At 43.7% G+C, this 25,593-nt stretch overlaps 2 protein-coding genes across 2 annotated transcripts; one reads left to right on the plus strand and one right to left on the minus strand.

Annotated features, from left to right (window-relative positions):
- Positions 1-1,652: 1,652 nt before the first annotated feature.
- Positions 1,653-12,665, minus strand: mboat1 (membrane bound O-acyltransferase domain containing 1). Its single transcript, XM_060065371.1, has 13 exons — positions 11,923-12,665; positions 11,428-11,573; positions 11,178-11,255; positions 9,919-10,014; positions 7,619-7,674; positions 6,773-6,827; positions 5,983-6,181; positions 5,175-5,367; positions 4,259-4,362; positions 3,888-3,952; positions 3,122-3,254; positions 2,604-2,755; positions 1,653-2,269 (listed from the first exon to the last, which is right to left on the minus strand). The coding sequence occupies exons 1-13, from the start codon at positions 12,010-12,012 to the stop codon at positions 2,095-2,097; spliced, it is 1,542 nt and encodes a 513-aa protein (XP_059921354.1). The 5' UTR covers positions 12,013-12,665; the 3' UTR covers positions 1,653-2,094.
- Positions 12,666-12,946: 281 nt separating this feature from the next.
- On the plus strand, positions 12,947-24,253 carry LOC132467808 (transcription factor E2F3-like). The gene is made up of 8 exons (XM_060065372.1): positions 12,947-13,543; positions 15,307-15,424; positions 16,607-16,737; positions 17,212-17,300; positions 17,949-18,107; positions 18,929-19,043; positions 19,844-19,985; positions 20,293-24,253. The coding sequence occupies exons 1-8, from the start codon at positions 13,262-13,264 to the stop codon at positions 20,613-20,615; spliced, it is 1,359 nt and encodes a 452-aa protein (XP_059921355.1). The 5' UTR covers positions 12,947-13,261; the 3' UTR covers positions 20,616-24,253.
- Positions 24,254-25,593: the final 1,340 nt, after the last annotated feature.

Here is a 25,593-nt window from a genome sequence, read left to right on the forward strand (position 1 = left end):
TATAGTTTCTTGTAACGTTGTAACATTAGGTTACAACGTCTTGTAACCTAATTTGAGCGGAGGTCATAGCGCTCCTGATTGGCACAAGCATCAGTTTGCAGTCCGTCTCATTAACTCTACTGTAGTCTTCTGAGTTTTAAAACATGATTTTCTATCATTAATAACCATGGTGGCATTCAATCCCTTCCTCAGAGAGCGTGCGCTGTCCTCTCCTTTCCTTCTCTTATCCACACACCAGATTACACCCACAGTTACACTGAGAACCCTCATCAGCAATCAGCTGTTAGTTGGCTGAACCAGGAGTGTATTAACAACTCATGGGTTTGTTGTATCTGTCAAAAAAAGATTTAGGCACAGCGAAAAACCATGGCCCCAAAACCGTGATATGAACCGAACCGTGAATTTTGTGAACCATTCCACCCCTATTTTTTTCCATTAAGTTGAACAACATGCAGCTTCTTCACTAGTTTCTGCTGGTGATTGGCCAGCTCACTTGGTGGGAACACACCGCTAATTAATAAGATGCGGTATATTGAATAATTATATGATGAGATACACCTGTGTTAACCTGGTGACTGACCCCTAGCCGCCAGAGGCCACAGCCAATGGGAGGCAGGAGTGTCTCTTTATGCACCTCTGAGGAATAAGTCCCGCCTCCGAGGCTCCGGTTCCCTCGGTCAAACGCGACGCAGCTTTTACTTCTTCGCCACCTACAGAGTTTGTTACGTACGATCATTCAAAAACCCCATGTTATTTCCCAGGGACATTTGACCGAGGGAACCGGAGCCTCAGAGGTCTATAAGGGGCGGCTGTTAGTAGTCTGGGAGGCTTGAGCCGGGAGAGTCTGCTGTGGGGGGGGGGAGTCGAGGGACGGGTGTGCTGGACTAGCTCACACCCGGAGGACTCAAACGCACACCCGGGGCGAGTGGAGGCAGACAAACAGCCTCGTCTCCCTCTTCTGTGCAAGTCCTTTTTGTTCAGTCGCACAAAGCATGTGTGTGTGTGTCTTTCTCTGTGTGTGTTTTTGTTTTTGTTGTTGGCAGGAGCAATTTATGCATGCACTCGCCCGGGTGTATGGTCTTTTGAGTTCATGGTGTGTTGTGGTGTGTGTGTGTGTGTGTGCGTGCGTGTGTGTGTGTGCGTACCATTGTGTATTCATAAGTTAATGTCAGACACTATTCTGTGTAGCGCCCAACTCATAGAAGAGCAAGTAGCAGCAGTAGAGAGAGGTCTTCGCATTGTCCCATTGTCCTTTCGAATGGGCTGGCATGTAGAGCGATGTACTGTAGTCCATTTCCTACTACAGTACTACAGTACGGAATGGACTACAGTACGGAATGGACTACAGGAGGGAATGGACTACAGGAGGGAATGGACTACAGGAGGGAATGGACTACAGGAGGGAATGGACTACAGGAGGGAATTTACTCCAATATGGATGAACTACAATAGGAATGGACTAAAGTAGGGAATGGACTATAGTAAGTTATGGACTACAGTAGAAAATTGACTGCAATATGGATTGGCAGCAGAAATGGACAGGAGCTAGGATGGACTACAAAATGAAAGGAGTTCACTTAGGATGGACTACAGTAGGAAATGTACTACAACAGACTGGCCCTTGGCATAGACGTCAACCGTAACAAAAGTGGTATTGTAGGTGAATTCGCCCTTCCTTTATGTGAACAAAACGCACCATATTTGGAAAAAAAAGCTGGACCCTTAACGCCATCGGTAAGCTCAACCCCAAGAGGATGCTGGGAAACAGAGCCGGCGTGTGCTCCCGGACGAACATTTGTGGCACATTAGTGGCACATTCGAAGCACTCAAGCTGGAATCCCTACTATCAGACTGCAACGTCTGCCATTCTTAACATTTCCGTCATTTCAAGTAATGGTTACAGCGATGCTTCCCAAGCACATTCCCCAGTGGTGTCGGGTCACAGAAGAGCCCTTCTTCTTCCCCAAGTTCTCATGGGGAAGGGGTTTGTGTTTGCCAAGAGGGGACCTCTGGGGTCCCTGTTTGGGGAGGCAGAGAGGGGCAGTGGTGGGGGCAGTGGTGGTGGTGGTGGTTGGTTGTGGTGGGTGGGGGGGTTCATTCTGCCTTGAGGTTGTTGTTTGAATGAGGGTCCTGGCAGTGGGGCCGGTCGGGTGATAGGGGGGAGGGGGCGCTGGAGGAAGAGGGTGGTGGTCTGGGGGCCGGTGCGTGTTTTGAATGCAGGGCGATCGCCACCAGCATGCTGATGAGGTGGACGTGGAAGAACATGGACCTGGAAGAGAGGCAGATGGAGACCGGCTGTACTTGAGGAAAAATAGGGAGGGAAAAGTGCTGCCAGCATGAAACAAACTTTCTTCGTCATCCTTTTCTCCAGAAAATTAAGTAGTACATTTAAATAGACTTGTTTTCTTTGGCTATGCATATAAAAACTATCCCAAGTCAAAACGTAAAATTGATTCAGGGTTAATGAAGCTCTAAGCTCAAGTAGCAGGAAGATTTCCCCATACGCCAAAAAAACAACAAACATAAGGAACAACAAATGAGGTCCAAGCACGAAACATGAAATCCCAGCTGAGCTCCGCGTCCCTGCGCTCCCAGCAGCGGACCTGTAATACACCACGGTGGGCTCCACTGCCAGCAGTAGGAAGGGCATGACGGTGTAGCAGATGGCTAGCTGGGTGGCCGCCCAGGTCGTGATGTCATAGAGCCGCTTCACACCTCTGGAGCACAGGAAGTGGTGCCGGACACACCGGCGCACCTGAGACGGCGACAGAGGGAGGGCATGGGAGGGAGGGAGGGAGGGAGGGAGAGATGGGAGGGAAGGGAGGGAGGGAGGGAGGGAAGGGAGGGAAGATGGCAAACGGAAAGATCAGGACCAACAACTCATTTGTTTTAGTTACGTGAGCCAGTTACTAACTAATTAAACACTGCGATTATTATGCTACCTGTGATCACTTTAATATTTGAAACAAACCGTCCGATGCAGACACACACATGAACACATGACCACCAAAAACCAACACCTGTCATTGTGGAACTGAAAACCCAGACAGTGCCTTGTCACACCGACTACGTGCATTTATTCTGCGTTTGATCATCCTTCAACTCGAGCGCGTCCACTCACGGCCCTCGCGGCTGCGGTGATGGGGATGGCCGTGATGAAGGTGAAGTAGTACCCGGGATACACTCCGTGCCACAGCGCCGAAAGGACAAAGGTCATCGCCATGGGATGGTGAGGAGCTCGGTCGTAGCACACACTAGGGAGAGAGAGGAGGGCAGGGAGTCTGGTGATTGGCTGGGGGGTTTTGTGTAAGGGAGGGGCATGTTCCTTACCAGGTCAGACCCTGACCTGGTTCTAGACGCTAGGCGGCGTTTCAGTTTGCACCAATAACTCACTGACTGAATGAAGTGGTGGACCAAAAATGTATTTATAACTTAATTCTCTACAATTGTTATCAGGACAGTGCAGGTCAACACATTACAACAAGTAATGAAGGTTACCAATGCATAGGTTAAACCATTGAGGATGTTACCATCATTTAAATAGGCAAAACGTAAATATGTCCCTTTATTATTTTAGAAATGACATCAGATATTTGGCTCATATATGGACCACCAAATTACAAATGGCCCCATTTTGTTCATTTCAGACTCAGAGGTACAGGTATCCCTAGTATACCCTAGATATAAAGGATAATACAAGCATGCAGAGGGTGTAGAGCAAGGGAGAGGTGTTAAATCTGAAGAGGGAACCCACGACACAGAGCAATTTCACCTTCATTCAACAAGAGGCCAACGACAAACAAAAACAAAATACTTCTCAATGCACAATCACTGTAATTACAACTTCTAAACAGTGCATGATGACCTTTAACCAAAATATGACTTACGATTTGAGCCAGACTCCGGTTTGAATATTCCAGTTGTCTATGAATGTCTTAAAGCTTGTAGCGGTCTGAAAAACAATTTAATGAGGGTTACAAGGATATGTGTAAATGTCTCCTCGAGATATTCGCTGAAGAAGGTTTGGGATTTTATCCAATAGTGTCTTATAAGCACCTTAAAATGCTACCCTGGAAGAACAATAATGTTATTCCAACATTTCAAACTGCCAGTTGACGAAAATGAAACATCGTATGCGCCAAAGATCATTGCAAGATTATGACAATATATTTTAACATTTTGTTTTGGGTGTTTGTTTTGGGTGTGACTGCATTTTCTAAAGAGGAGTTCGGACATGAACTGGTTTCTGCCCACATACCTCAATTCCCCAGATGTTGAGATTGCAGATCAGGTCCCAGGAAGGCTTTCCGTTGGCATCCATCCCCTTGAAACCGTACCCTGCCGCATTGTTGATGGCATCGGCTAAAGGCATAAAAGAAATAGGTCGCTAACTGAAGGAGAAACACCCCAGAAAAGCAGCAGCCACTTTGTAAATTAGGGTAAAATAGGATTTCAGTTTTAAAGGAGGTATTAATGATAGACATTTTAGGTTGCCAATCAATACTCATGTCATGCCAGTTAAATGCGTGAATACGTTATGGTGGTGGGGTATTGTTCAAATTAAATGTGATGCAATTAACACAAATTGTGCGATGTACTTGTCTGAAGATAACTTAAAGGAACATGCAGTCGAAATATCGTCAAATCTAGGTAGACAATACATGCATTATTTAGAAGATGAGACTACTTTTGAATTTAATTTCCCCCGGGATTAATAAAGTATATATCTATCTATCTACTTATGTCAATGTTATAAGTGGGACTAATTTTTTCCATTAAAGGAGGGACGGAAAACTGCCTTGTGTTGCACCCCTAGTGGTTCTTTGCAAATTGGCTAACCATTGAGTCAAGAGACATTTCTAATCTTTCAGGCATCATTTCCTTCCTTGATGTATAGGCAGGCCTAAAACTGTGCATTTTAAAACATCCAGCGATTCTATTGCCTTTCCTGTACGACTTTCTACTTGTGACTACAAGTCGACTAGAATAGCTGTAGTGGCTAATATAACAACCAAACCCCAAAATATCTTAACAAACTAATCCATTTACTAATGTTGGGTGATGTGTTCGTCTATTTAGCAGAACAAGACGACAAAATGTCACACATAGAAACCTCTCGCATCGCAACGCAACGAAAAAGTGTTTGACCCAGGGTAACACTACCGTGCCTTTACCTAGCGTCCAGGCGAAGTAGAACTTGGGCCTGGCCGCCTGTATTGAGAAGAAGGCGTAGACGAGTCTGGTGAGGAAGGGGGCGTGGCCGATGAAGTGGGTGTCCACGTTGTGCATGATGGGCAGCGAGCGGGTGACGGTGAGGAAGAAGAGCATGCAGCCGCCGCACAGCAGCAGCTTGGAACACACTGCCCCCTGGAGGGAGGGAGGGGTCATCGGCCCTGTGTCTCTGTATAACCATGAGCAACTCGCCGTCTTCATGAAACTCTTTTTTGTTTTTTTATGTTTGGTTAACATTTAATTTGGTCTATTTCTAGTGAATGAAAAAAGATAGCGGACTGTGTAAGGATAGTGATCGATGAATGTGCCAAGCAGATTAGTAGACGATGTTGATTTAGGATCACACCAAATGCATTCGTGTTAAATACTATCAATTCAGTAGGGGTCTTATCGAACACATTTTAAACAGTTTTTATCGAAATGTCCCACTTCCAAAAATATTGAATTTCATTTTACATCATATGCCCTACTTACCACCACATCAATAATCAAAATATGCTGTAAACAGGCAACACTCAGCTTTTCCAACGGTCAGGCCAAAACTACTACAACAAGGGACCAGAGTTGTCAACAAGGTTTCCAGGCGCAATGCACCGGGCGCTCAAACTTTTTCTGGGTCAATTTCCGATTTTGAATTCAAGAGTGATTGAAGCAGCTTGCAGCTCTGGTCTCCAAAAGCTGCAAGCTGCTTCAATCACTCTTGAATTCAAAATGAGAATTGACTGGTCTCCAGAGCACCGTCGTCCGTACCAGAGGGGAGAGGTCGGGGCTCTTGTCGGAGCCGTTGAGGTGGCCGTTGCCCGCCCCCTCGGCCTGCTGCCTGAGCCTCCTGTGGATGTGTCGGCCCTCTATGAAGTCCACGTAGTCCTGGTAGTTGCTGCAGGGCCCCACCAGCACGCTGAGGAAGTTCAGGTTGTAGCTCAGGTACTCCACCAGAGACGGCCGCTGGCTGCAGGGAAACATGGGACGGTCGCAGGACAGGGATTATGTAAATGAAGAAGAGAATAAATGAGAAAAAATTGCCAATTTCAAATCATGTTTGATTTCAAGACATGTACCATTTACAAGTTAATTGGGGAGGGATTTGGGAATTCTTATAATTGCCTAGAAAATGAATGAATGAATGAGTTCTACAGTTTGTAGTATCAACTTTTTCGGAGCTGTAATAATTGGAAATACGGTGTAGTCAGTCTTAGCATGGCATGGCATGATGGATACAACATAAGCGATGCAAAGATGCAAAGGTTATTTTCCAGGTTCACTTCATATGTTTTTGCATTTGTTGCTTAAAAAATGCAAGTTAGCCACCAAAGCTGCATCTCCTTCTCCATGACATTGGGGCTTAGAAAAAAATGAGTAAAAACAAACTGTTATTTAACTGGCTTTAAATGTGGCCTGTGTAGCCCCTTGAGACTGTATCCGTGACTTGATGCATTGCATTGAGGGAATGCATAGAGGGAATCTCATATAAAATGACTTATACTTGAAATGACCTCATCCTAAAGTAATCAGAGGTGGATCAAGGAAGAGGTATACATACATTAGAGCCAGTCGCTTCTGATCCAAGGTTAGTTCTTCTGGCTTCTTGCCAATACCTGTAAGACATGGGCAGTGTAGTCATCATTCATCATGTTCTCTTTTCTAAGATGTTTCTCTTTGGCATTCTTATCATTTCCCTGGCTGCTTTCCTTCATGTGATTTCATTTTTTTATTGACTTTCCCTCACAGGATTAATAAACTGATGTTATCCCAAGTAAAGTTTAGTTTTTTCCCCCAGAAAATAGCAATTTCGGTCAACAAATTAGATCAAGAACATGATAAGGTCATCAGGTAGACAACATTACGTTCCCTGCGAGAAATTCAGGGAATTTCTTTCCTGATACAGTTTTGTAGGGCCTCGCAAATGTTCCTTCTGACGTTATTGAATAGTGTTACATAGTTCACGAAACGTCTAACCATAACCATAAACCCATAAGATTACATAGAATCACAACATAAACGAGGGGGGCTAGTTAAATGTCTCTCTTTTAGCATTTGAGATGAGCAGCCACTTGATGAATTTTAAGTAGCCGCACGCACGTGTGTGTATGTGTGTGTCTGTGTGTGTCTGTGTATGTGTCTATGTTTTTGTGTGTGTGTGTGTGTGTGTATGTTTTTGTGTGTGTGTGTGTGTGTGTATGTGTGTGTGTATGTGTGTGTGTGTGTGGCTGTGTGTGTGTGTATGCGTGCGTGTGTGTGTGTGTATGTGTATGTGTACGTATATGTGTGTGGGTGTGTGTATGTGTATGTGTGTGTGTGTGTGTGTGTGTGTGTGTGTGTGTGTGTGTGTGTGTGTGTGTGTGTGTGTGTGTGTGTGTGTGTGTGTGTGTGTGCGCGTGTGGGTTACCATCATGCAACTGGAAAGCCAGAGTGGTGATCTTCTGGGTGACTATCATAAGAGGCCTGAAGGAAAAGGAAAAGTTGTATATTACTTATAACCATGAATTATTCAAGTATTACCACTCTAATAATCTCGCCTCCAGCACTCCTACAATGTTATAGCAGAACTCTATGAGGGAGACGGCATAGAGTCTGGGGCTGACACCAGAAACTGCAAGGCCTTTTTTGCCTTTTCACAGTTTACTTCAGGCCAAGCTCGTGTTTCCCAATCAACCAATCAATTATCACCAGCCACATGATTGGTAAAAACAGATTTGAATCGAAAGATAGTGAAATTCCCCCTTCCCCACTATTGGAGCTTGTTTGCCATCACACTTTAGAGATACATTTAAAGTCTAATTTTGTCACAAGAGCATCCTTGGATCCTCATTGGCTGACCAATGGACGATGAAGCAATGCAATGTTTTTCCCTATTTTGCCTCCTTCATTCAGTTCTTCCACTGTTTTAAAGCAGCAATAGGAGACCATCGTTTTTTCTTTCAGCAACTCTACTTTTCCCTATACAAGTCGTCAACTACAAAGTCCCTACTTAGCAGACACTTGCTTCTAAAGGTGTCTTTATTCAGATGCGTGTCATTTCGGAACAGGTGGAAGTTAGGGAGCGTACTGAAGGATTTCTACAGGTAGGCTGCAGAAAACAGGGCCCTGACCCAGGTACCACACCCTGAACACACAACCCTGTCCACTACACTATCCCCTGATCTATTCCCATCTATATTCTCCCTCCACTGAATGGTCTCTTCCATCTTGGGAATCTGGTTAATATGAGCACCCTGGCATATATGTTATCGTACAATCTGTTTATCTGTCCCCTTCCTGCCTCTATCGCACAAGCACGAACACACACACACATGCACACACACTCACACGTGCACTCAACGCACACACACGCACGCACAAACACACTCACAAAGAGGGCAGTGTGCTAGAGCTTTTGTGCAGACGAAGGAGCAGCCGGAGTGAGGCAGGCAGTGTGGCTGGTAGTGCCAGGTCACTGAAGGGCTTGGCAGACGCATCAGTGACGGTCTGCCCCGCTCTGCAGTCTGGGCTTTTACTCTTGCTGCCGCTACGCAGTCTCTTGGTGGACTGGGTTCAAAAAGGCTGGTTTGTTGAACGGGAAGGAACAAACATCAGCATTGAAAACTTGTTTGAAATTGTCGCCGCCGGTGACAATTTCGGTTACATGCTGCATCGATTTTCCCCCCAGAAAAGAAAAAAAAGTTGTTTGACTTGAAGTGAGAATTTGTCGTGAAGTGTGCGATGAACACTAGTAACATTCCTCCTTGTTAACATGCTAACAACCTGAAACACTCCCGGTTATAGCATGGTATGTCGTATAATTGTGTGCCGGATCAGCTGACCACTGTCCACTGTGTGCCGGTAACATGTGATGCTTAAATGTATTGAATTGTCATCTGTGCTGAGGATATTGAGAACGGCTGCCTCGCTGGTCACGAGAGTCCTGCACTGGGAGCCAATAGGAGGGCCACCTTTTCAACAGCAGAGACCTTGTGCTGTCAGCCCAATAAAGAGAGTCATGTTGTGATGCCAACATTTACATCTGCTGGTCACTGTTCTTCTTGCACGCTTCGTAACAGTAAAAAGGATTATCTAATTTCTACGTGTAGGTCCAGAGCAATAGTGAATTATTTTTACCTAATTATTAGCTTAATCAGTGTGTGTGCATTACTATATCAGTGAGGGAACCGCGTGGATATTTAACGGATATCCATCCACTGCTTTGTATATTGATGACATAAGTCGAGGAATCTGTCAAATCTTCTCAACACAACCAAAGTGGAACAAATACAATCATTGCCTAGCCTGAGTTATCTGTTGCTCTGTGATAAACTATAACAGTCACTACGTTCATCCACAGGGGTCAAAGTGCACAGACATCAAACCCTAGCACCAAAATAGGTAAACTGCCCCGCAGAGAGCCAAACTGCAGATGCCTATATAGTCACCAACGTTATAGAACACAACAACATTTACTTCAGTGTTGCTATGAAAAGTCAAGTCATAGTTAAGCAGCTGCAGCAACGTGGACTTGTTTGACTGACCCAAACCACTGTGCCTGTGCGAGCGGACAGGGAACATGTCCAGAGACATCAAGAGACAACAGAGAAACTGTCCTGAAAGTTTCAGGGGACTAATGCGCAGGGATGTGCCGAGATGGCAAATAGGACATGAAATGAAAGACACGACAAGGATTTCAGAAGTGTGTGACTTAGTGCATCTTCTTACCCAGAGAAGTCTGTGGACAATATCCCATAGTTGTAGATGAAGACTCTGCTGATTTGGCACACAGTCAGATAGCCCATGGACAACACCAGTGAATACCTATGTGGAGTAAACAACATTGGACTCAATCAATTCATAGATATTTATATGTATTAGTTCTGTGCTAGTAAGGTTATGAATGCTCAGATTTACCAGTAAAACACTGTATCTTAATTGTAAAATGTATTCATTTGAACAAGGAACCAATCCTCAAGTCTTAAAAATGTTAAAATATCAGTCAGTTAAATTCCAAGATGTGAGAATGTTGTATCCTAGGAATGATCGACAAAATACAAATTATTTACTCACAAATATTTAACTGCTCATCAAGTCATTCCCTTGTGCATGGAAACTGAATTATTTATGCAGATATGAAACTGAAGATTACATTTTTTGGATGAATTAGTGTTAATTTCTGTAGCGACTAGACAGTGTAAACAGATCAGCAGGCGTAATGCTGAGTGTTATCTTGGTCCATTCCCCAGTTCCTCCCAGCATTAGCTTCAAGACGCCTTACCACTGACTTGCATGGCTGACCCTTTAAATACGTTGAAGGTGCTGAAAATGTCTCAGCACACATACACACATGCGTACTTTAAAACATAATACTATTTGACACAAGATTAAACGGATACAAAACATGAGAAAGAAAATGGGAACCACAGATAGAAAGTCTGGCTATCACTGGCTGGATCTTTTTCTTTGTTCGGGGACTGCACCTTTTGGCGTCACGAACCCACTTTCGACCAAAGGCACAAAGGCAGCCCTCAGGGAGATGTGAGTGAAGATATTTAAAAGAACGACTCATGGGTGATGTACTTACACACAAATAAAGATATCCTTCACATGAAGACATTGCATTGGTTTAATTGTAACCGCCGGCTCAGATTGGATTGGTCTAAGCTCAAGAATTATTTCTGTTTAGATTGTCCTTCACTTTGTGCTGACTACCACTTAAATTAAAACTTTGATATTACACTATATGCACTGCTAGGCATGATAGCAGCCCCGAACACCATCTCTAAAATAGATTTCAACGGAAAGTGGGCCCTTTGAGACTCAATGAACCAGTATGAACTCAACCAGACAACATCTTCTCCTCTGTCCCAGTCATGCAGACGTTATGGCCTTCATGCCTGTCAAATTAGTTCCACTGGAAGACGGCCGTGCTCTGTGCCACGTGTGGTTTTCCTACATTCACCACTTCATTCACAAGATCTTACCGGTGTACGTTACTGATGTCCGATGTGATGATGACCGTGTAGCTCAGCATAACGAGGATTACTATATGGACTGAATACCTGGAGGGAGGGACACGCATGCAGCACCACGCACAGTCACAGAAGCACACACACAGAAACACACACACAATTTTACAATTTCTGTTTTGGATTTAGAAGAATTTAATTATGACAATAGTTTGGTTTTAGGTCGCCTAGTCACCTTGCTGTGGTCTAATAAGAAACAACTCACCAGCCAAAGCAGAAGATGACAAAGGCAACGCCAAACAGTATAGCCACGGCATGCCTGAGCAGGGGACTGGCGTGGCGGGGCCCGAGGTAGAGACGGAACCAGAAGGCAGCCGCAAGAGCAAACACCTGACAGGCTAAAAAGTTGACCTGTATGGATTTAGGAAAATAAAAAAGTTTAGGCTGACGAATGAAAAATGGTCAGGGTGTTGACCCCCCTTCTCTTAGCCAGGGCTGGAGAGATATGATGTTGGGCTTTTCTTTAAATGTAAAGTGTTAGGGCGCAGATTTTCCAATTGAATTAGATCCATGGGCGGGTGGCTGAGAGATTATCACAATTTAGTATCAGAAGCAGACCTGAAGCACAAGTTGTTGGTAATAACAGTGATCTGAAGCAGAGCTGGCTCAAAATGACTGCATTTTTACAAAAACACGAGGGCAGGAGGAAGTTTTCCACACTTTTGTTGCTAGCAAAAGAAAAGTAGAAACAGATACCCACTTGATCGAGAGGAAACCCGAAGAATTCACTGACAGGCAGGAGCAGCTTTGATCCAGTAGTCTTAAACGCCGCGTCCACCCGGTCGCCCATCCTGCATCCTCTCCTCAAAAACACTCCACGGTTGAGTTGAGTGATAATAAACGGTACCCACCTTTGCTTATCGCTTCATTCAGCCCCTATAGATATTACTTTGAATCCGTCTACATTGGGTGTCGTATCGTTTAATTAATTTATTTGTGCAGGAGGTTGTCAGAGGCGCCAAGGGGACAAGTGAAACCGTCCTTTAAGTGACTGTGGTACTCTGGAGCCCTCTCTCACTCTGTTTCCCTCGATCTCGCTCTCTCTGTCCGCGCCTCGGCTCTCAGTGGTCGTTCAGGCCGCCACTCTGACCGGATCTCTCCGTTTGATCTACCGGCGCCCTCCCCGCCCATAGTCAAACCTTCATCCAAATGACCGAAAACGTGGAGCTCACTCTTAGAAAATGGGAGTCAGGACCGCAGAGATACGATGATGTAGCACAACTCAATTTTGAATCGCGTTCCCGGGTTTAACAGACACTTCAGTCATAGGCTGCACATGATGGTCTGGGGGTCAGAGTAATGTATGTGTGGTTCATCCTGTCAACGAGATAACACACAGTCACACAGACACCCACAGACACACATAAACGCACACACGCACGCACACGCACACACACGAAAGATGTTAACATATTGGCCACATAGAACCAATTCAGAAAGGGAAAAATGTGATGACTTTTAAAAGTCAATGATATTTCATGTATGTTATATCAGTGACCATCGGAGTGACACACAACCCACACATCATATCATCTCCTTGTGGTGTAAAGTTAGTTTAGGGCACCATCTACCGAGCTGTCAGAAACACACACGCGTGACCAGAGTGACGCGGCCTGTTTACAACCACCCAATGAACACGTGGCGCGGTGAACGCTTGGCCGCCATTGGCCAGAGCTGCATCAATAAAGGCGGTGTTGCGGCTCTGAACGGCCAATCGCGTTCGACCTGTACATTATTTTTGAAAAACTCCCGGGAAATCTGAGTTTCGCGGGAGCTCTTGAGCGCGTAAACCGTATCCCTTCATTCATCAGTCCGTTTCCTGAAGCCATTTCTAGACGGAGGAGTCGAGAGTTGAGCTACTTTATAATCCGTTGCATCTGCCTAAATGCAATTGCCTATCGAAAAATACGCATTAACAGCCGATAAATCAGATTCCCATCTGAACTTCGGTCTGATTATTTTTTATATTTTTGCAGCCGATTAGCTGTGAAACGTGTTTAAAAGAACGGAGGCAGAAGGGTTACCCGAGTCCTACCAAGATGAGAAGAGGGATCTCCTCGGCTCCGGACAAAGTGTTTTTAGCGGGGGTCGGAAGCTCTGCTCTGGACAATAATATCATTTTAACAACCCTCTCAGATCGACTTAACCCCGCTTTATCCAACACAACTTATTTCCAAATAATAACCACCCCTCCGCCTTGCAACATCACTCAGACCTCCAATGTATGTTTATCAGAGCCTCAGATAAACAACCTTTACTCAACTCCACAACAAGCTGCAATCAATGGATCGGGACAGCGACCCGCTTTAGGAAGACCACCGGTAAATGAACCAGCTTGTTTAAGTTTTGTCTAGCCATAAAGAAACAAATGTAGCCTGCTAAGGTTAGCCGAGCTCGTCTCCACGGCTAGCTACTTAGCCCCTCCGTCCACAGGACTCGTTTGAGAAGCTTACTCAGTTAGCGATGTGGCTAACTGCTGTTAGCTCACTTAACAAAGTGCTTCTACGACGTGATCGACGCGATGGTCACCGTGAAGTTGGGTAACTTTGTGGATGAAGCTACACGTAATGGCACACAATGCTAACTTGACTGTGCCTCGAGGTGGGCTTCAGCCCTGGCGATCAGACGGCTGTAAAGCCCGGAGATGACTAGCGGTGGCCTAGTCCTGTTGTTACTGTCTTGTTGGGGGGGGGGAAGGGAGATTGGTGGGGTGGTTGGCGACTAGCTCCAGCATTAATCTAGCTAGCTTACGTTATATACATGATGGTAAAAAATGACCCACGAGTGCATAAGCGAACACTGCAGATTCACTGCGGTTTCTCGAGTACTTATAGATTTGTGTTCTGCAGTCGTCTCGGAAGATGCATCCAACTTGGATGGAGGGACGTGTATAAAAAAAGAAAAAAAAACGAGTTAGCTTGCAAGCCCAGTAGTAGCTTATGCATAGTTGAGAGGCACAGACATGGCCTTGGTCTTGATCATAAAGTTTTTGTGATGCTGGCATCGGAAAGTGACTTCACATGGGCTTCATGCAAAGTTGGAGTACTTCAGGGTTTGGGGCTTTAAAGTCGCCTACTTTGCAAAACGTCTCGTCTGCTTTTATCAGAATGATGACTGGTTCTGACTTGTTTGTGATTATGAGCCTCCTAAATTCTACAGGAATATGAAAGCATTGGGTACGAAATGGTCTCTTGCCCCCCGTTCACATTTAAAATGGAAGTCCTTTCACTATAATTTTGAAACCATAAATCGTCTACATGTCCTGTACCAATCATGGACTATAAAGTCCCCAATATTCAAACCTTCCCACTGCCTGTCATGGCCCAGGCCATATTCGAATAATACAGGAAGTCAGGCTTGATGACCTACTTTTAAAATTCTATTTAAGGTAGGTGAATTCATTGGTCTGCGGTTTAACAAAATGGAGAACTCCTGGGGTGTACAATCTTGCCATTACCTAACCTAATAACTGTGCAATACATTTTTACTAATTTGACATATGGAAAATCAAATGCATGTTTCTGATTGGCTTTCACAAAGATCTCACATTTAAGCCTATTTGTTCTAGCTGAGATACACATATGGCTATTGGGCTTAGGGGGGTGATCGCATGAATGCCTATTAGGGTGGTGAGCACATGAACGCCACATGTCCAAGGAGTCCTCTAGTCGTGGCATTCATTAACCTTACGAATCCAGGTTTCATTCAAACGTGCATTACATGGTTATTACATGTGCATTCATTTATATGCTCTGTCCCTTGTCTATAATCAATTTAATCAAGGTTATGATTCATGCACAATCATAACCAGGTTTGCCATGAGCTCGATTGGTGTTCTTGACATGTGGCCTGCATGAATCCTGAACTAAATTGCGTCAAAAATAGCAGGACATGGGCACTACTCGCTGGGCCAGCGATATGAGGGCCGGCAGTTATGACTATTATAGTTGCAAGCGTAGCAATCGTGGTATATTCCAACTTGTCCTAAACACCTGGGTAGACGGGACAGTGTATTTTGATATAGATGTCTATACTATAGATATTTGTGTTTATTGTGTGGACGTTTTGTGACCTTTTTTTACAGGCGAAGAGGCGGTTGGCACTGGACGATTCGGATCACCAGTATCTAGCAGAACCAGCCAAGACACCCAGAGGAAGAGCTGCATCAGTGGCCAATGGGAAACACCTAAAGCCGCAAAGAAGTAGGAAGAATCTGCTGTGTGTGTGTTGGGGGGGGGGGGGGGGGGTATATATGCTTGTATCTTTGATGCTTTGCATCGACTTCTAAGTACGTGAAGGCACATTCAATTGTATAATTAGAAACCCACCCTTATTTCTTATTCTTGTAGTCACTCTGGACTCCGTTTAGCTTATTTTCTGTACTTGGTTGTACTTAATGATTTTTTGTAGTTTCCCCCACATTGCATTCATACTTTCATTGTTCAAAGCCTCACTTGAGGGTTTCTATAGATGAAAGGTTGGGGCGGAAAGACTAAATCTTAATGTTATCATAGAGCCTCAGCAGACTGCTTTTTTAAAATGGCTGCCTGAGTATTTTATCTTGGTTTCTCATGACTAGTACAGTAGATGGCAGCATACACCATCTTAATCTCCCTCTTGCAGATATCATCTTGACCCTAGGTTACATTTAGAGGCATTTCATTGTTGAACGTTGGATAGTAGAACCTAATAATTGGGAACTTTTTACTTATTATACATAATTCCATTCTGTATGTTCTAATGACTCTTAACCGGTATTGTCAAGAACACTAGGTTACTTATTTGGCCTGGATTGTCATTTTTTCACAAGTCAGACTTGAGATCAACAATATCCAATGTCTGATGGCAGGCAACCTCAAATCTGGGTGAAAAGGGTGATTCACTTTCTTACACTTAATGTGGTCAACCAATCCTGTTGCTTGGCGCAGTGATCTCTAGGCCTGAATTGGCAACACATCCCCGACCTCCCCTACCAAACTGTTAAAAAGGGTCTAAAGGTTTGAAATCCTAATGTGTCACACTGGCCACTCAACATACCCTGCTGAAATCCTAGGAGGGGACTTTTTATTCACTGTTACTCACGCAAATCATTTCCTGTCAGTAAAATATCTCCCTAATGAAACAGAAAATAAGACATCACTATGCCCCTTCAGGTTCTTGTTTCCGGCCCAGTTTCCTGTTTAAGATTGCCCACAATGCGGGACACTTGATGTCACTTGTGTTTTGACAATGATATTGCAATAGTCGTATCCCTAAAATGGTCATTAACAAATTTTAGTCTTGCATTTTGTGCATGTCTCTTCTCGGTGACTGTAATGTTTACACTTGTGTACACAACTGAACCACTTGTCCACGTTTCCCGCTCACCATTTTTTGCGTTCTAGTTCCAAAGTCTCCGACGGAAAAGACCCGCTATGACACCTCTCTGGGTCTGCTCACCAAGAAATTTGTGGAGCTGCTCGCTCAGTCGTCGGATGGCGTTCTGGATCTCAACCAAGCAGCTGAGACTCTGCAGGTGAGTTCATAGGTCACAGTAGAAGGGGCATTTATTGCCTTTTTTATTTATTTATTTATTTTACAAAACTGCTTGTCTTAGTTATTTCGCTTGCCCAAAAATTAGATGTTTTTATTCGTTTTTTAACCTCTAGCCCTTTGAGATCTTTGGATGAAAAGAGCACTATGAATACAATTTATTATTATTGCTCAACTAAAAAAGTTTTCTTATTAGGGCCGTCTAAATATTGTAAGTCACTGTCATTGTTTCAACCTAAAATGAGTAGATTATGTTACACATTTTTGGTAGCAAAAGTATTGAACAAATGTATAAATAGAGCACATCTTTCTTTATTGTCTGCATTATTGTGTGAAAGGTTTAACCAGTAGTCTGCATGTATTAAGATTAATGTACGGGATGCAAAGCCTGCTGCCATTGGCCGCTGTATTGCATGTATTTACATTACATTGGTTAACGCCTCGTTACCGCATTCAGGTTCAGAAAAGACGACTGTATGACATCACCAACGTGTTGGAGGGAATTCACCTGATAAAGAAGAAATCCAAGAACAATATCCAGTGGATGTAAGTCCGTCCGACCCCTGTCCGTCCCATACGGTTTCCTTCAGTGTTGTCAAGTTCCTGCATGTGTTTGATTCCTGCATGGATTACTGAATGAATGATTTGCAAATCCCCATGACAGCAAATGCATGGACGGGCTCTTTTAAAATGCGCTAATTGGCCATTTGGAAAAGTATCCAAAGATGGCATTTTTAGCCCTCGATTTTAATGTGGGTATCTAATACCTGGAGTGTCAGTCATCACATTTTGGTCATGTGGTGGCCAGTCACTTGCCACACTATTGTGTAGTTGTTGGTATCAGGGCGTACCTATGTGAACAAGCCAAATATGTCTTGAAAAGCCACTGTTAGAATTCCAACGAATTGGTAAGTTTGTAAACAATTAAAAAAGAATAAGACATGACTATACTTTTACTTGTTTTTTGTGCCAGTTTATCCTATATACCAAAGCTCATACCTATCAATGTGTGTAATCATTTATGTTCGAATTCGTTAATGCCAATCGAGGAAAAATTGGTTAGTATCCAACCATGGCAAAGTAAGGAAAATTAGTCGAGCCAAAAATAGTACTAGAATCCGTATCGACAGCCACTAAGCCGTATCGGCGGTTCCTGGGATGGCCCGTAACATCTCCATTTTGTCTCTTGTCCAGGGGCTGCAGTCTGTCTGAGGTGGACGGTGCCTTGAGTCAAAGGCAGCGGCTGACGTCTGAGGTCTCTGCCCTGGGGGAAGAGGAGCAGAGGCTGGAGCAGCTCATCCAGAGATGCAGCCTGGATGTGCGGCATATGAGCGAGATGCCAAACAACCAAAAATATCCTTTTCATTTTGTGACATTACAAAAAGGAAAAAAAAACAGCCTTGATTTATGAAGCGCATCCGTCAAAAAATCTGGAGCATTGTTCGTGCTTTCTGAAGGTTTATCAATTTTCTTCAATCTATCCGAGGAATTTGTGTTTGCAGATTTGAAAATGCATTGTGTTGCTAATAACCTTGTATTGATCCAAATGTTTCACGTTCCGTTAAAACTAGGGATGCACCGCAATGAAAATTCTTGGCCGAAACCGAACATACTGAAGCAGTTGGCCGAAACCGAATACCGAATGTGGCTTTTGCTCTTTTTCATTCATTTCATTTCATTCAACAGGTGCGCTCGGCTCATTTTTCATCTGTGTATTGTCATTTAGTTCTTAACAAACTTACGTGCGGCTCTTTTTTAATCTCTTTTGATGAAGCGCACCCGGCTCATTCCACACTGGTTGCTTTTTTTTTTTCTCACATCATCAAAAATAGAAACCTTCTGTATTTCTTTTTGGCCTTTTTACTCCTCCGGCCGAAACCGAAAATTTTCGGGCGAACATTTTCAGTGGCTGATTTTATGGTGCATCCCTAGTGCATCCCTAACTATCCAGAATGGGTACAACAATGTTTTCAACATGTGGCGCTCATAATGAAATATTAATTAACTTAGCCTCTAAGATGCATTGTATTTCAAGACAATGGTCAGGTGTGGGCGCACATTTAGATTTGCATTTAGGGCATTTAGCAGATGCTTTTATCCAAAGATATATCGTCGGCAACACGCATGCGCACGCACTGATCCGACACCGTTGTTACTCCTTGATTCCACTGCACGTTAGCCTATGTCACCTACCAGGACATCAGGGAACTGGGAAACCTCCGGGACCAGACGGTTATAGTGGTTAAAGCTCCAAGTGAAACCAAGCTGGAGGTTCCAGACCCTGAGGAGGTATGTAAACGCACTGTCCTGGGCAGATGTATAGCGTCTTGTGTTGCATCCACTGCCTTTGGAAATGCATGAGATATCCGAAGAATTTGGAAAGGGTTGGAGGGTTTAGACTTGATGCAGAGTAGCGTTTGAAAAAGTGACACATTTAGTTCCTTGAAAGGTCCCTTTTTTTTTTTTTTTTTTTTTCGTGTAATGTTCTTGGACAGCATTTGAAGAATAAACCACTGAAGGGTAACAAGGCTGTTTGTAGCTGTAAGGTGAAACCCATTGGTGCTCTTGTTTGTTAAATCTTAAGCTTACTCTATTGCCAATTGCATACATTGCATGCTCTCACCAGTCTGTTGTTTGGTTAAACTTTGATATCCAGGGTTCCATCCCAGTCTTTAATTTTTTTTTATCGGGATCATATTGATCCTGAGTTTGAAATCCCATGTTTTGCTATTCAGGATCACCTGATCCATCTTACTTATGTCAGTTTTTAAAGGAACATTGGATTGAAACACTGATCCAAATACCAAATTTCAGGATAACCAACTGAATCCAGGATAATCCAAGTTTTTTTGGATCAAATAGATCCCAAACCGAGTTCAAACTTTTGAAAAACCAAAAGGGCAGGTTTGATCCAGATCATATGTAACATCGGATTACATGATCAGATTTTATTTCTGAATCCCTCTTTTGAATTGAAAAAAGAATTTCCAAGATTTTATCCAATCCGTGATCCGAAATCCAACTGGATTACTTTTGAAAAGCTGGGCCCAGGTGACTAACGTAACATCTCATCATGGTCTCCCTTCCAGAGCCTCTCCATCCATCTGACGAGTACGAAGGGCCCTATAGAAGTTCTGTTGTGTCCTGATGAGGAAAACGACCCCAAGAGTCCAGTCAAGAACGGCAACGTGGACATCAACGGAAACTCCCCCTTCGTCAAGGTTGTTCAAGGTGGGTGGTGAAATACGGCTACCTCTGACTACCAAGTGGACCGGGTAGTCACCTGCCAATGACCAGATGGGTACATACATCTGTCTGCAATGACCTGCTGTTGTTAAATGTTAAATGAGTGGATGAGTGAATGGTTATCACTGGCCCACCAGAACACGTGACATTCACTCACCAGCATCTAGTATCAAAAGGGTCCTTCAGAAAACGCAATAAGAGTATCTTTGGTGGCTGTACAACCTCCATGCTTATCAGACCCAGGATTTGGGACTCATTTGGGAAATGCCTTGTCTTGTGCTTGTGCTTCCAGAACCCATCAATTCCAAAACCACTTCCGGCGGCAACTCCCTCGCACCTCCCCCCCCCTCGAACGAGGCGGTCTCCGTCACGACACTGTCCCCCATCTCCTCCCCATTCACCAGTCTTCTGCAGCAAACCGAAGACCAGATCCCGCTTGCCTTAGGGGCCCTCGGGGGAGCCCTGGGGCCCTTCCTGAACCTGGGCCCCCCCAACCTAGACCAGGACGACTACCTCTTGGGCCTCGGCGAGGGGCAGGGAATCAGTGACTTGTTTGACGCCTATGACTTTGACAAGATTCCAACGCTGGCCCTGGACGACCTCCTCTGCAGCTAGGGGCGGCTGAAAGGAACTTGGAAACTAGCTTTTTTTAAATCAATGATCCAGTATGCGAGGGAAGAAGACTCGGTCACCTGTACAATGCTCACCGATTTGCCCACTGTGTTGCCGAATTTGGCATCTTTAAAATTTGGATGAAAATGGACAGTTGTCTCACTATATGGGGGGGTACAGTTGATTTTTTTTTATTCTTTAGGAGCAAGAATTTGAATGCGACCCGACAAAAGAGGAGCGTATTTCCCGTCGTAGAGCCTATTCCATCTTGGTCCTTCTCAAAAGGTTAAAGGATACCTGGCCATGAGGGAGATGCCATGTGACACAGAACAGTTGGGATAACGGTTACTTTTCTTACCTATCTTGTATACCAATTATGTCTGAAAGCCGATAACTGTTGTGTTGAAAGCGAACATGGACGAGAAAAAAAACATAACGAATGCTATCGCTGTGAACCCGAAACCAAACTAGCTAATTGTGCCGCGCAAGATCAATGAGTTGCTGTAACCGCCTCCTAAGTTCGAATGAATGAGTTGATAGTTTGGTGTTATGACTACATCCTGTAGTGGTATGTTGTTTGCAGTAGTTTCTAGCCACCCCCGTGCCTGACGAGTACAATTATGTGCTTCCTTATACCTTAGTCCCAAATCAGTTACTGAGACCTGATGCAGTTCCCAATCAGAAGGTACTTTTTTGAAGTTAGCCGAGGAAGTGTCCAATGTCCTCTATGGGCAGAATTGGTATCCTGCTCGCACCTAAAACGGTCTTCAAACGAGAAGTGACACCACCTCTAACATGGCATTATCGGCTGTTCACACGCCTCGTTTTCTTGACTTTTCAAACCAGACAAATGTTTTATCGATTCCCTGACTAAATTATTTGTTGTGTTGGTGCGAGTTGAATGATAAAGTTGCGATAGAATGTTTTCTACAGTTGGAAGACAAGGCTCATGTTGTGTTTCAGTCACATCTGCATCGTTTTTCTCTGTTTCTCTTGTGCTTGAGAGGTGGTATCCTTAGGTGAGATGGAATCGAGTAGGGCCTGGAACAGGACACTAGGTGCGTTTCCATCCCCCTAATTGAATGCGAACTTTGAAGTATCGAATCAGTAAACGGTGATGGAAACACCAAAATTTGCATCAAAATCCTCTAATTCGCAAAAAAGTTTATCCGCTCGCTTGAGGTGGTTTTTGAGAAATGCGAAAGAGTTAATTCGAAAAATGGGAGATGGAAGCACATTTTGCGAATCAGCTGTGACGTAGCGAACTTTGAACACACAGGACTGACAGACTTTCCGATTTCCGCATAACGACCGGCCATAGCAACCCTGCCGACATCAACGTGTAACGTCATCACCCTATTCCGCTCCAACCACTTGATGGAAACGCACCTAATTCAAATTACTTTTTTGCGAACTTTCTAAAGATTCGCATCACCTTTTTAGATGGAAACGCAGCTATTGTCAGATGCGTCCCATGGATGTTTTGTAGACTGTATTCACACATAAATGCCCGCAAATCCAAGGCTAGCTTGAACAAAATGGCTCACTGACTACTGCTTGTTTATGACTCCATACCGTGAACCTGTTCTTGTTACGGTATTGGATGATTTTCGCGAGGGCACAAGTCAGGCAAAACGGACCTCAGTTTGCCGTTCATTCAAAGCAAGGCTATGCAAACTAAAAACCACTCATTGATTTAAGAAACCACGCTTCTAAGTTTTATTTGGGAAAGAACATGCTTTGCTACATATGGCTTTGAGGTACTTTGGGGACAAAGTATCATTGGTACCTCTGGGAAAGTAACTAGCCAGACTTTTAGCGGTTTCTCAACAGGTCATGTCCATCACACAGAGACCTTATTTTACGATGACTTGCATTTGGTGTGTCAACAAATACTAAATAATTTGTCAACCCCCCACTGAAACTTCATCCCAAGTCAAAATACATTTGAACCGTTTATGGTTCACTAACTGAGCAGAGGGTACACATTTCTGAGAAAGATTGTGACTTTTTAAAGATTTAACAATTCGGCCCACAACTGCCATAGATTTCTTACAGGTGTTTTTTTGTTCTTTGTGTAATTTTTAATACATTGTTGAATTTTATGTAATCAAAACGGGCTGGAAGGAAAGAGCATCTGCATATCAGCCAGATTGTTGGATACCCCATAGGCCGTAGGGCTGCTTAACTCCCAGTTCTGTGTGTTGTAGAAGGAGAGCCGGGCTGTGTTCACTTGACCCTACACCCGTCTGTAGGGTCAAGTGTTTGACTCTATTCATGAGATGCAGTCGGCTGCCTCTTGATGTTCACGATATCAAGGAGGTATAGTCCGAATGTGTGTGGGTGCGTGCGCGTCTTAGAATTTAAAATGGCCTACATTTTTGAGCTTCAGTCTTCGTATTGCACTTTTGACTTGGATGACCTTGATTTGTCACTTTTGCTCGTTTCAGCTTTCAAATCTGAAATATCACGGTCATAAGTGTGTGCATGCCTGATAAAGGAAAATCTGGATAAGTGTATTTTCTTTTCTTTTCCTCAGACGTTTCATCTATAGATAATATTTTTTAGACCATAGAAATATTCGTATTACAGGAAATGTCAGGTGGGGCAGTCAGCTGTTGTCTTGCTGAAAAGCAGGAAGGGATCTGGAAAAACAACATATCAGGGCTGAGTTTTGGTTCGTGCATTAGCCTTCATCCACTGTAATCCCATATGTTGGTGTGACATTTTCATGACTGCTTAAACCTGTCAATTCAGAGGTATATTTCATTGCTTTGATGTCAAAATAACCCCCTCTTTCATCTTTACCGTTTAATTTATACAGAACTTCCGACGGTTAAAACATTTTTTTGTGCTATTCTAAAAGATGTCTGGCTTACTTGTTTTTCACCCATGATTAGTTGACCGGAATCTGGTCAAAATATTTGAACAAAGCTTATTTGTGACTTCATTGAAGTAACGCTTTGGAACAAGAATGAAATGAGGTGATGCTTTTAAAAGTACCGTGTCCCAAGTAAAGCCAGATCTGTTGGAGTATTCAGCGGTGAAAGGCTCCGATGACGGTAGCCTTCCCGCTCAGAACGACCTGATTTTTCCAGGGTCATTCCCGGGGCTACATGGTGTGAAATTGCATTGCAATATTGGACGTTTTGATGCAGATAAAATCAGGCCTGTGTGAAACTTGGGTGACAGCCCAAAGAACATTCCTGGGTATTGGTCAAATGTCAATGTCATATGCCTGTTGTGTAGAGTGGGAATTCTTCTCAGTCCCTCTTTCAGCCAATCATGGTCGAGAGGAATGACGCCCCCCCCCCCCCCCCCCCCGAAATGAAGAGCATTTCACACTTCAGGTTGCACCACGCTTGTAGCAGCCCTTTTGTCTTCGATCGGTTTAGTTGGTACATAATAAATGAACTAATCTGGTTAATCTCCAGGTTTTAGGTTTGAGTGCATGGATGAGGTTAGAGTGTGGCGTTGTATATTTGGAGGAAACTGGTTCTAGGTGTGTTATTCAATTAAAAGTTTTATTTTCTTTAACATGCTGTTAAATGAGACCTTTGAAATGTATTTGGAAAAAAATATTTTTTTCTACTTTGCGCATTTGTAATTGAAAACTTGATTAAAAGCAATCTAGCTCTGAAGGTTATTTTTATTGTCCACAACCTATGCATGCTTCTACTCCCATTTTCTTCACATTCTGAAGGGGTTGACGGCTTGAGTGTAATTGGCCATTACAAGCTGTTTGAGAATCTGCTTTTATGATGCGTTCACATCACTGGAAATTATGGGGAAAACATTTTCTCGCCGTCTGTAAATATGCGTGAACGACACTTCATGACGCTGTTATGATTCTATTTCCGTTCGGCAATTTGGGACAAATTTGGATAATGGCGCGTTCACTCTCCTGGTGATAACGAGACTGCTCGCCAGTGATGACGCTCACGCTTACCCGGGTTCCCGACAGCGACCGTTCATGTGCACTTGGGGAAACAGCCGGTTGGGAATTTTAAAGTTCTTCACAGCAGGGTTTTCTTATCCGATAAAAACCAGTCAGAACTAAACAGAACTTGGTAGGATCAGTTTCAAGTTTGCATGCCTTGATGCCTATCACCTACTACTATCCTTTTGTTTTTATTGATGAGAAGCGCATACAGTATTGCCACTGTATGGGAGGTGTCATGCCAAATTTGTACCGGCTGCCAAATTTGTACCGGGCGCGTCATCCATACGTAATCCATTCCAAACCTGCCTGGCAGCAGATGATCGCGTCGTCCGTTGTCAGGCAGGTTTCAAAAAACATTCGCGCTCATGTTGCCAAAGACGAAATAACATAATACAGTTAACGGATCGCTAGGTAACACTTGTTTTTACTTCATATTTGTATTGTATTCAATTGTTTAATCAAATTTAGCTAGTAAACTGAGTGTTTAAAGCGGGTTTCAAAAAACATTCGCGCTCATGTTGCCAAAGACGAAATAACATAATACAGAAAACGGATCACTAGATAACACTTGTTTTTACTTTATATTTGTATTGTATTTAATTGTTTAATCAAATTTAGCAAGTAAACTGAGTGTTTAAAGCAGGTCAAGGACGAAATAGCACAATACAATCAAGCTGGTGTGTAGTGAGCGTTCTGGCGCCGATTGGCTGTGTCACGTTAAAATTGTACCGGGGGCGAAAATTGTACCGGCCTACGTCATCGTTTGTTTACATCCTGACAACCTGCCCGGCAATTATTACGTTATTTCCTCGTTTGGAAACATGTTTTCTGCATCGCGTCGTCTGTTGCCGGGCAGGTTGTCAGGATGTAAACAAACGATGACGTAGGCCGGTAAAATTTTCGCCCCCGGTACAATTTTAACGTGACAGCTGCCGTGCGTCACCCAAGTGGGTGCTACATATTGGTGGTGGTTAGTGAGGTCCCCCCTTCACTTTAGGCGTCTTTGAGTGTTATTAATTATTGTTATTCTTCATATTT

Source organism: Gadus macrocephalus, chromosome 11 (genome assembly GCF_031168955.1).
Source record: "Gadus macrocephalus chromosome 11, ASM3116895v1".
Lineage (NCBI taxonomy): Eukaryota > Metazoa > Chordata > Actinopteri > Gadiformes > Gadidae > Gadus > Gadus macrocephalus.